General features: G+C 35.5%; 1 protein-coding gene across 1 annotated transcript in view; it reads left to right on the top strand.

Annotated features, from left to right (window-relative positions):
• The window catches only part of masp2 (MBL associated serine protease 2), a 29,107-nt gene that overhangs the window by 8,008 nt on the left and 8,776 nt on the right, over window positions 1–12,323 (top strand). The window contains exons 2-6 of the mRNA XM_079587721.1: window positions 5,010–5,067; window positions 7,742–7,853; window positions 8,007–8,223; window positions 8,894–9,071; window positions 9,486–9,617. Of these exons, the coding sequence (XP_079443847.1) occupies window positions 7,843–7,853; window positions 8,007–8,223; window positions 8,894–9,071; window positions 9,486–9,617 (538 nt within the window). The 5' untranslated portion in view covers window positions 5,010–5,067; window positions 7,742–7,842. The remainder of the gene's footprint in view (window positions 1–5,009; window positions 5,068–7,741; window positions 7,854–8,006; window positions 8,224–8,893; window positions 9,072–9,485; window positions 9,618–12,323) is intronic.

Below are 12,323 nucleotides of genomic sequence, written 5' to 3'. Positions count from 1 at the left end.
CCGCTGCAGCTTGGTATACGCAACAATTGATAATTCACAATAATTAGGAACCACAGTTTCCACAAATCCCTTCACTCGATTGGGATGTTCTCTTTTATTCTGGACAGCAAGGGCAGTGACTGTAACAGAGTGTTTTTTGCAGTATTAAACATAATTTAATTATGAAAATTCTTCAAAAAGAACACAAAGAATGGCCTTCTCAGCTGATATCAGATACAAATGAGAAAAGTAGAGTTAACAATGAGCTGAATTTAAAATTAAAATAAAAAATAAAGAACATGAGCGTAAGATATTAATCTAGACATCAGTTGCATTGTACAAATTTTGGCATGTTATGTTTAAATAAGTTACATAAGAAATGTTATGTAATGCAGAGTCCAAAGATGAGACGGCAAGTTTTAAAGTTGAGACACTCACACACAGATATATAACGCATATTTTAAAAACTTAAAATGTATTTTTATTTGCAACAGTTATGTTAACGGCAATGATAAGAAATGTCATAAGAACAGCTATTCAGCTGATGGACACCGTGCTGCGTTGTCATGGGAACATCCCTGGTGAAAATAATGAGGAAATTACGCTGTCTTTCGTTGTTCCCTTCACCAAGTGCGTTACAAACGGCTACATGATGGCACACAAGTGCCCTGCTCACTCCAAAGTCCCCACTTCAAGGGCTCTGCCCTTCGAAGGGAGTAGGGTATAGGGATGCTCACGAGCAATAAGCATGTCCCAGCCGGGTTTGTCTCTTATTGGTGTCCCCTGGAAACATTTCCGTTGTGGTCTGTGCTATTTGCAGTGCGTTTTTTTGGTTGTGTTGTGAACTTTTGCAGTGCGTTTTTTTGGTTGTGTTGTGAACTTTTGCAGCGCGTTTTTTTGGTTGTGTTGTGAACTTTTGCAGAGCGTTTCTATATTTGGTTGTGTTGTGAGTATTTGGAACACACATGTGTTGTGAAACTAATTTGTTTTCCTAATTTGCAGGTGTTTTTCTATTTGCGTGTTTTTTCTTCAGTTGCAGCACATTGAGCTCTCTCGGCCACCATCATTTAATTGGTGTTCTTAGGAAACTTCTTTAAAGATGCTGCTAAGACAAAGGTTTCTGAAGCCAACCTCCAAATATGATCATCCTCACAAGGGACCATCCTAAAATTCACAAGGCAACTATATATTTTCATGTTTAAAGACACAATTTATACTACTTTAAATTTGTATCCAATTACAATTTAAAGTATTATTTGGGAAATATTTAGTATCTAGTTACTTTAAGTTGTTAAATGTATTTATTTAAATATTTTTTTTATTGTTTACTTATTTAATCCCATTTTATGGTTTACTTATCTAATCTATAAAAAAATATTTAGTTTAATATAATTGATTAATTTATTGTAATATATTTATTTCATTATTCTTTTTATTCTTTTTAATTTAACTTTTCCATGGACCCCGTAAGACTCTTATGCGGACCCCTAAGTCCCCAGACTTGACCGTAAAGCAGTTTCCTTCAGAAACTTGGACACGGCCCAAGTTTCAATTTAGCACGCAAACTTTTGATGACCAAGCAGAAAATAATTGAAGTGTCAGAAATGATGTCACATTTTGAGGCCTCTGGTCAATGCGCTGATTACCCCTTCTTTCTGTTTTCTGACACCTGACCCAAAGGTAGTCGACACACCAATAAACTCTTGGGAAAAAAATAAGAAATCCTGTTCTATTACAGGAAAACCGTGAGGCTGCAAAGACTATTTCTTTTTGTTTGTTTGTCAGTTTATGACACAGTTAAACCATGGGGAAAATGATATGCTGTGAAACGGATTGTCTTGATTGTAGTCATTTGTTTTTCAAGCTTGGGCAAATGGAAAGGTGTGTGATACTGCTGATTACCTTGTCATACGCTTTTGTAGTTTCAGAGACTTTACGGAGATCCTTGAGAAGTGTAAATACCAAAGCTAACAATGATTATAATTTTTTACATTGTTCTTTACATCCTTGTTGCTTGTATTTTTGGGTCACCTGATTGGCTTGTATGAATGAGAAAGACATTACAGTGTTAATGCCAACACCTGATTTACTCCTTCACATCATTCTGCCTGCACTCGAAATAACCACCCAACAGCGTGTTTATGGGGCTTATTTTGTTGTATTGTACATTGAAGTACAACAGGATGTGTGTGATATTTCAGCGGGTTTTTCTCTCATAGCCTAAAGTCTCAGTCAAAAGTGTGATTTTGTCCCCTTCTGTTTCTTTATTGGTATTATTGATCCTGGATATGTATTTTGTGTTCACAGTGCTCCCGTTCCACATCAAAGTGACAGTACTGTCTGGCGTCTTATCAGGATGCACTTCATTATATGGTACAGCAAGCATTACTGGGCTGCTCAGAAACCAGATTCTGAGGCTCTGAATATGTGAATGTAAATATCCTTTTGTTAGTTTGGTTGGATTCTGTGCAAAACGTCTAGTTCTTGCTTGGATCCGTGCTCTTATTTGTTTCCAGGCTGAACCTAAGATGCTTTTTCAATACAAAGCTACACACAAATATTTAAAACAAGGCTAATGGGATGGAATATGTCTACCATGGCCTGATAGAATGATGAATTGTTTTAATTATAGTTCGTATAATGCTTCATGTCCTCAAGGTTCTAGAGCATACTCAGCAACAGAAAATGCAAGTACTTGAACAGTGACTCATCTTTTCAAAATGAACTTCATCTGTACTTATAAAAGGAAGTAAAGAGCTCTAAACAGTGTTTGAATTAGACATGGGCTAACAGTTGCGGATGCACAGACAAGTATCTGGTCTCTGACGTATAGTGATTGTCTAATTCATTAACATAAATTTGCGCTGTCTATACATTTTATCTTGTTATTGTATAAAATCTTGCTTTATTAGCAAATGTGAAGATGGTAAAAACATTAATTATTGTTGTGCTTACTCGACAACTAATGCTTTGCGTCAAAATAAATTGGCAGATTTCATTCAATATTCTCCTGGAATATAATTGTTTTACCATTATTGGAATGGATCGTTGAGATTAGATTTAAGAAATGATTTCACGTTATATTTAACTACCCAAGGGGTTTTGGCTGGTTAGCATAAGACAGTTAGTCTCTGCTAATATTTCTATTCGCTATCCATTGACAGCCATGCATCCTAAGTAAATCACAGAAACGTTCATTATATTATAGTAGATCTTTTACCATTATAGCTGATTTTTGTTACTGTAGATATATGGAATTACCCAGACACGGTACTTCCTTGAAAATAAATTCCACCACAGTGTTACAACAATCATAATGAATGACCTTTCACAATAGATAATGCTTTATTATTAACTATTAGAGAGCTACATATAAGTCAATTATATGTTAAACGGCGTCTCCATGATGCTTTTACAACATTTATAATTTCACATTTCTTGCCATCTCTGAAAAGCCAAGCCAATGTTGATCCTCGTTTTATTACAAGCTCTGTCGCATTCTCTTTTTGCAGACTCTCCTCAGTTCGGCTGTTTTTTTTAAAAAAAGGAAAAAGTACAGTTCTGTTTTTGTGAAGGAAAAAGTACATTCTTTTGAATGTGTAGCAGATTAGTAGGCAAGCATACTACTAGTAGTACATACTACCTCATAATCTTTAACTGACAGCTCTGTTGCTAGTTACATGCATCCTGGCACCGTTTAAATTGACCTGTCAATCTTTTTGTTAAAATCCTCCACATTCAATTTAATTAAATTTCCTACCGTTTCGGAGAGAAATGTAGTAGCATGTTGATCTGTCAGTCGTGGGTCTTTCATGCAGAAAACTCTTCTCATGTGTTTGCAATTTGCATATTGATGCATTTAAAAGTTAATGACCAAATGTATCTTTACAAAAGTTCACAACGCTGTTGCAGATGAAATATAATGTGGGTAACATTGAATAAATATATTTTCGTCAGGTTAGATACTGATTTTTAATCACTCATAGCCTACCTCTCTCTTAAACGTCGGACACACACATCCATCATGTTTGTAGTTGTTTTTTTTTACACTTTTTATTCACGTTTGTATCCTCATCCAATGCACAATGGGTTTTGTGCAATAATAGCATTAGAGTGTGCACAGATCTGCACTTTGGATTCTAACCAGAAAAAGTAGCCTATATAGTAGGCTATAGACCATAGTGTGTCTTTGGAATACACATTTCAACATACTATGATTTGGGACACACACTACTAATTAAAATAATACTATTTAGGACAGACAGTATGCAAATTGGGACGCAGTATCTATTTAGCCTATACCAACCCCATCTTACGGCGATGCGTACAAATTTTATGAGGTGGCTAATTCGTATGAATTTGTACGAATGACCTACCCCTGACCCCGCCCTGCTGGGTTTAGAGAAATCGTAAGTGAGGTTGTACGAATTCGTACGAATTAGCCACCTTTTAATCACTCGTATAAATTCGTACGAATTGGTCATGAGATAGCGTTAATTGCTATTTACGGATAGGCCTATGACAAGACACGCACGGGCGAGTGACGGATAGCCTCTTTTCCACTAAAAACTATCCCGCTCTAGGTCTAAAATGTAAACTGTTATGAATGAGGGTAAGACACAAACACGTTTTGGAAGAAGGTTTTGATGATGTATTGATGATTTCAGTTTTGTTAATTTTGAACCAAAGTTATATAATGTAGCCTACCTTTAGATAAAACTTTTCCAAGAACTAATTTAGTGAAAATATGCATATCAATAGATTTTTACTGCGTTTTAATTCTTGTATCAAATAATATTAATCTACTTTGCAGTTTGTTAGTCCAGATTATGGCTTTTTTGAAAGAAAGAAAAAGCTTCACCCATTTAAGCCAAATATGTATCTTAATTTCTTTCAAATAGGCTAGAATAAATAAAAAAACTTACTTTCCCTCCCTAAAACAAGCAGGTACCTAGATGCCTTCAGAGGTTTCCAGTCAGAGTACTCGAGGGAGTCTCATAAACCAATGTGAACTGTTGTTTTCTCCTTAGAATCACTTCGGCTGTGTCCCAACAACCTGTGACCTCTCGAGCAGACGTGATGACAGAGGTCAGCGCATTACACCTGACAGCCACAATCAGCATGGGCATGTGCATCTGGAAATTACCATTGTCATTTATGAGGATAATTATTGTAATCTCCTCATCAGCCTTTACCAGCATAGTGTATTGGAAATGAGGGGTCTATTATAAGCTTGCTTATGGAAAATTTGTCGCTTTATTCACTTAGTCTCTCTCTCTCTTTCCTGCTAACCCTCTTTCTCTCTCTCTTTTTCTCACTCGTACTAAAACCATCTTTTTAAATCATTAAATAACCAGCATCTCATTCTGTGCCAACAGGTTTAAATGAAAGGGACTGTGGCATTACAAAGGCATTTAGAATTAATTCTGCTCTCAGGGTAATTGGCACATGCGACGGCAACAGGCTTTCAGTGTCACCTGTTGTTTTTTCATCATAAACATCTGCCTGTGGCACATCGCAACTCATATGTCTGAAAATGTCATAGGGCTGTAAATACTTTTTTCATATAAGTGTGACTGATCTACTTTTGCCTTTCATACATTTGCAATGTACGTTCATGTATCTTATTCATTATAACAACACAGTCAAAAGTGAGCAACAATTGCTGTTGGAAAAAAAATGATAATATAAATGTGGTACATTCTTTACTGTTCAGCAGGATGACAGATGACAGTTTTATTGGAGTCTACGTCATGATTAATATCAGTTATTATCACAGTTTTTCTTTATTGCTAACACCCAATGATTAAACAATTCACCATTTTCTCACAACACAATCTCAAAACCACACACCAGCTTCTACAAACCTCAAACTTCCACTTCAAATTCAAATATGTTAGTCAAAAACTTAGCCAAACTTTGGCCTCAGATGACACACAAATACCCATACACTCCACTGCCGAGAACACCAGTGAGATCAATTCATAACTCTGTTACAAAAATCTCCTTTTGGCAATCAGGAATCATTTTACAGTTTAATGTCTATTACAGTATACAACAAAAATAGAGGGGTGCAGATAGTGAAATTCAACAGTAAGCTCTAAGAAAAGTTTATTTTCATTACACTTCTGTATAGAGATCTTGCAGTAGATGAAAAGCACTTGAAAATAAAAGTTCAAATACCAAAGAATTTAATACGAACATGGTATGCAATACAATACAGTATACTGTCAATTACAGTACAGTAAAAAAAATATATATATATTAAATTCAGTATCCTCGGCCAAACTGCATTACAGTATTGTTGACCATATTTGCCATACTACAATATAAAATAAGAGTTTTTTTTGTCTTCTGACAAAATGTTCTTTCCTTAACCTAGACATTCGTCTATCAGTTCTACAAAAAGTACCAAATGTAAGAAGTACATGGCTCCAAATCAATTTGACAATTGTGAGTTTGAGGGAACGTGCTACAGTATACTGTATTTAGAATAGTGAAAGTTATCTGATCTATATGACTGCTACTGTACTATAATTATACTATATGTGTGAGTAAATCAAACCCTGTAGATGAGTCTGTAGGCCAACTTCCATCACGGTCATTCCATGCACAACAACATGCTCAACTATAACGCTTTGTATTTCATCAGGAACAAATGTCCTTTGATCCTGTCCCCTTCATTTTTCTTTCCCCCTGCTCTTCCTCTTTGTCTCCCACCACTAGGATTCATTTTCCAAAGCACATCACCTGTGGCCCTATTTATATTATCCTAAGATTCTGATCAGTTTTGCTACTTACTGTTTACACATGTATAAATGCGTGCTATTTGAGTTTACTGTGTTGTGACACTTGAGGTAATTATTATTTTGAGTACTTGTGTTTTCTGAATGAGAACATAAACCAAAATGAGAAAAAAAATTCAGAAAACATTGAGAAAATTGGAATGTGTCCAAACAGGGGATATGTGAGAAAACATTTTGATAAACGTGTCTTTGTTTCAAGAACTGAATGAATGGTTTGGGAAATTGGGCCAACCGAATCAGTTATAGTGTGTTAGCAATTGGGGAAAAATGTATATGAATATCTCAGTGTCACTAGAATGTGGATGCTTGTTAAGTTTGTAGTGTTGCAGTGAAACTGTGCTGATAAATCTGTTTATCAATATTCAAAATATACAATGGGGTCCAAAAGTCTGAGACCACTAGTAAAAAATTATATTTCTCAAATTTCTAATTTAGTATATATATTTTTCATGGTCAATGATATTGTAGTAATTTGAGTGAAAAGTTAATTTAAAGAATTACAATAAATTTCTGAATATCTTTAGTCCACATGCTCAGTGTCACGATTTGATCAGTGACCTTGTGCTTTCTTATTTTATTTAAAAATGTTGTAAATATTAAAACTGTGGGGGAAAAAATCAATTATTGACGACTGGTCAGAAGGACACATTCCAAAAATGAGAGTTCATTTGCTGTCAGGTGTTTTAAAAGTAAGAATAATTATAATAGTCAATATAAAATCAGAATGAATAAAATGTTTGATTTACTTGTTCTGAATGTGTTTACTGCTTTCTTGTGTGATTGTTTCTCTTCTTGTCGAAGAGAAACAATGACAAAATCTATTGTTTGAGGAGAAAAAAGATGTTGTCAAGCTTGACAACAGAGATTAACTTCAACCCAATAACTGATATTGACACTTGACAGAATGGACGATAATGAAAGCCAAAAGTTCAGTGTTCAGCGCTGTGTTTACACAGAGCCATTTATTCAGCTGGTTCATTAACCTGGAGGACAGAGTTCTGCAAAGGTGATCAGGACATTTTTTTGTGAGATGAACTGAAGTTTGTGGTGTTCTGGAATGATGAACAGGTATGCAATGTGTTCAAATGTGTTCTCTGTGATGTGTTAAGTGTGGAGTGGGAACAATTGCCGAGTCCCCTATGTTTCTGTTTAATGTGTTGAGATTGTGACAGCTTCAATACGTTATCAGTGATACACCTTTATGTTTTGCTGCTGTTTTAGTGTATCTTTGGCTTTCGTCGTCCTGCTTCCATTAGCTTTTGGCTCAGAGCTGACAGGACTGTTTGGGAGCTTCACATCACCAAACTTCCCAAACGTTTACCCTAACCACCAGCGAACGGTGTGGAATATCACAGGACCAGAAGGACACAGATTACGCCTCTACTTCACTTATTTTAGCCTGGAGCCTTCTCATCGCTGCGAATATGACTATGTTCAGGTTAGATTCATGTTTTTTTAACAGAGATTTAAAAGTTGCACACTAAAGTGCACAAGTCCTATAATGATTCATGTTTTGGTTTTATATCACAAAAAAAAAACAGTTTGTTGAAATTGGATAAAGTGAATTGCAGTTTTAAATGAGACATACATTAAGACATTCTTGCCAGTGCAAATCAAAATCAGACTTCAATCAGGAATCTGTTAGTTTGGCTGATTGAAAGCTTTACAAGGTTCACACAAAAATGCACAAATGAAGACATTTTTAATCAAATCTGAGCCAGTTCTGTACTCTCCATTGACAGCTACGCAACAAATTTGGTGAACTAACCCTTTAATGTTAAAAAGTTATACTTCCTTTATTTGAAGGAAGGGTTTATTTGAATGATTTATCATTAAACATTTAAAAAATATATATAATGTAGATTATTACAAAAATATGTAAGTATATTGATAATAAATCAGATATTTAAAATATATAAACATATTAGCCAAGCAAGTGTAAACATCTTTACTAAACCTGTTGCCTATAAGCACCATTTCCAAGTAATATCAGAAAACTCAAATACTGAACATTTGATTAAACCTCTCTATCATGAAATGCGCAGTATGGCTGTTATGTGAATGCATGATACAGATGTGTGTTTGTAATTACTGCTTAAACTTTTCAGGTGTTGTCAGAAGGAAATGAGACGGTCCGGTTCTGTGGCGAAACGGAGACAAATTACGGTGATGCGCCCAAAAACACTGTCATCTATTCTGCCAGCAACACCATGGCCGTGCTCTTCAGATCAGATTACTCCAATGAGGGCCGTTTCACAGGCTTCCAGGCATTTTTTTCTGCTGAAGGTGATGGAAACAATGGATTCACAGCATGACCGTCTCTCTCTTCTGCTGTCACCTCTTGCTGTAAAGGCTAAAGGGTTGAACTAGACGATCATTTAAAAATGCAAAATAAATAAAATATTGTTTATTTACTTGTTTATAACGTTGTACAGTCTAAAATGAAATAGTTTTTAAGTTTATATTCAGTATATCCCAAAATCAATTCAAGTATAATAAAAAAAGCATTTAGATATAGCCTACAGTATTAAAATGACTTTGGGATATACTGAATATAAACTTATATTCAGTATATCCCAAAGTCATTTTAATACTGTAGGCTATATCTAAATGGTTTTTTTATTATACTTGAATTGATCTTATTGGATGTCCAAACCCGAATGAGAACTGTTGCTAAACGACCTCTTTTACTCTTTACAGACATTGATGAGTGCCTGAGCACTATGGATGGAGAGCCTGTGTGTGACCATAATTGCCATAATTATGTGGGGGGATTTTACTGCACTTGCCGATTGGGATTCCAACTCCACGATGATAAAATACACTGCCCTGGTAAGGCTGATATCAGAACCGGTGAAACCCCTGGCCTGTAGTTTTTCTGCTAGTTGATTAAGAATTGTATGGACTGGCCACTGTTCATGATAACGCTCTGATTGTGCAGCTGAAAGCACTCTTAAAGGGGTCATGAATTTAACATGTTCCTTGAAGACAAAACAAATATATATGCAGAAAATATATTTCAACCCTCATTATGCCCCTCTGTCTGAAATGATACATTTTTAAGGGGCGGCTCCTTTAAGGCTGGTCAGTAAACGACGGCCACTGTTATGATTGGCTAACGTCATTGCATAGGAAACAGTATCTACACCCACTCGCTATTGCATGTGATTAAAGGGATAGTTCACCCAAAAATTAAAATTAGCCCATGATTTACTCACCCTCAAGTCATCCTAGGTGTATATGACATTCTTCTTTCAGACGAATACAATCGGAGTTATATAAAAAAAAATCCTGACTCTTCCAAGCTTTATAATGGCAGTGGCTCTATATTTCCATTATAAGTCCATCAAAGTGCATCCATCCATTATCAAAGTGCTCCACACTGCTCTGGGGGTTAATAAAGGCCTTCTGAAGTGAAGTGATGCGTTTGTGTAAGAAAAATATCCACTGTTAAATAACAGATTGAAGATTAAAATAATATCAGATTTGTATCAATTTAAATAAACACAAAAAACAGAGATGAAAAATTAAGATAGTAAGAAATTTACTTTTGCTAAGGTTAAATAAATGTTCTGTGATATCTTCCAAAGATTGCATAATTTTGGCGCATTTTTTCTCTCTACATAGTGTTGATATGGCAACTAGTCAATACACTAAGTTTCGTCATGTGTGGAAGTATTTAAGTGTGTTACAACTAGCCCCGTGTTAGGTTGTGCCCTGCTCACCCCTATTACTATTCATGGGTGTCTTGCTCTGGAGGCAAGCATATGCAAATATATTTGCCCTCGTGACATCACAGATCCCGCAATATCCAAACAAGCCATTTTCCATGCTGGATGCACAATTAATTTAGAACGATTTCTGCTGCTCTCGATTAATTAAATATAATCATTGCGATATTTGCCCCGATGATTATTTGTCCTGAAAACGTTTTTATTTTTATTTTAGACATTTACGATATCTTGCATTGGTAACAAGCCTCTATTATCTTTCCTACATCTTCTCAATCTGGCAACCATGCACATGTTTGGTTATATAATTATATAAAATTTTATAAAATCATATATATATATTTTCAAATGAGTATAATCTTTGAGAAAAAACTTTGGAGCAAAATAAGTGTGATTATCAGTTTGACCATTAACCACAAACAGCCTCTTTGCCTGTAATCTAAGATAAACATGTTTAATCAGAAGAACCCCAACTTTTAGCTGTGTAAGTCCTGAATAAATCTTTATATGTTAGGACATATTGTCATAGAGCTCGGTACTGATTGATGCTCCGGTAGTGACTCTTGTACATCACAGACCTATTGAAACAGCGGTCACAGCAGCAGGCTGGACAGCCACAGCTCACCACACACTATCCATCAGTCCTGTCAACAGCTCCTGATTGAGCTAGCATGGCCTATAATCCAGCAGGAAATAGAGTCACCAAATAGGGGTCTGTTATATCATTGATAGAGTTGCCGCAACTAACTGCATAGCGTTTTTTCGATATAAGCGAGGAATGTGTGGGATTTCGAATTGGCATATTTACATTTTCGACCTTCAGGTTGTGAAAACTTCTGGCAGAGAAATGGATTAGCTCCAAAAACTCCTCTCATTTAAAGTGCTAATGTTCACTGCGGTTCTGGACAGCGCTAACTGGCTTTAGCCTGAAGCACGCTTCCGCAACAGACTGATGATTCACTAGTGTGCCTGTATAAAGCAGTTGATCTCTGTCACTCTAAGCGAATCCAGGTTAATTACCATTGGTTCCTGAGGGAACGGCGTTATAGAGATCAGTTGAAAATTGATACCTTTTTCTAGCTGTAATACTGTGCTAATGATGGGTAATTAATCACAATTACCAGGCCAGACATGCCTCTTAATTGTTTTTCTTTGCTAATGGGGAAGATAGAGACATCACATCATATCACACAGAAACAATGACTTGTGTCTGAATCATTTAATCATATGAATTAGTAGACCTTCACCCTGAGATTCTTCATTTATAGCAATTATTTGTAGCATCTGCACTTGTTGGGGTTTATTTATTAAATTAATAGTATCGCCAAAAATAAAATTTCTGTCACCATTTATTCACCCTCAATGTTCGAAACCTTTATGACTTTTTCTTCGGTGGAACACAAAATGGGAATTTCTAAATGTGCACTTCTGTGCTGCTATATATTCAAAGTCTTCTCAAGCCATTTGATTTCTTTTTGTGAGAAATTTAAGTCAATCTTTCCATCCAGTAAGTAAGTAATACTCAATTATTAGTCAATAATAAGTAATAGTCAATTAGTTAATTCGTGAGTAAATGAATGAAAAGAATTGACTCAAGAGATTGATTTGTTTATAAATCAGCCTTCACTACTTATTTTCATGAATTTGCCTAGAATGCGTGTGAAGGTTTTCAGTAAATTTGACTTTTATAGATTCAGTAAATTATGCTTTTATGATGAAGTATTATTTTTAAGCTTTCAAGCTTCACGAAGGATGCAAAAGTACAATAAAACTTGTTTTCATCATAAAGCTTAAAAGCTCTAGTCCC

The sequence above is a fragment of the Phoxinus phoxinus genome, assembly GCF_949152265.1.
Source record: "Phoxinus phoxinus genome assembly, chromosome: 18".
Classification (NCBI taxonomy): domain Eukaryota; kingdom Metazoa; phylum Chordata; class Actinopteri; order Cypriniformes; family Leuciscidae; genus Phoxinus; species Phoxinus phoxinus.
Note: the sequence above shows the minus strand (reverse complement) of the source record. Positions and strands in the feature narration are given on the sequence as shown.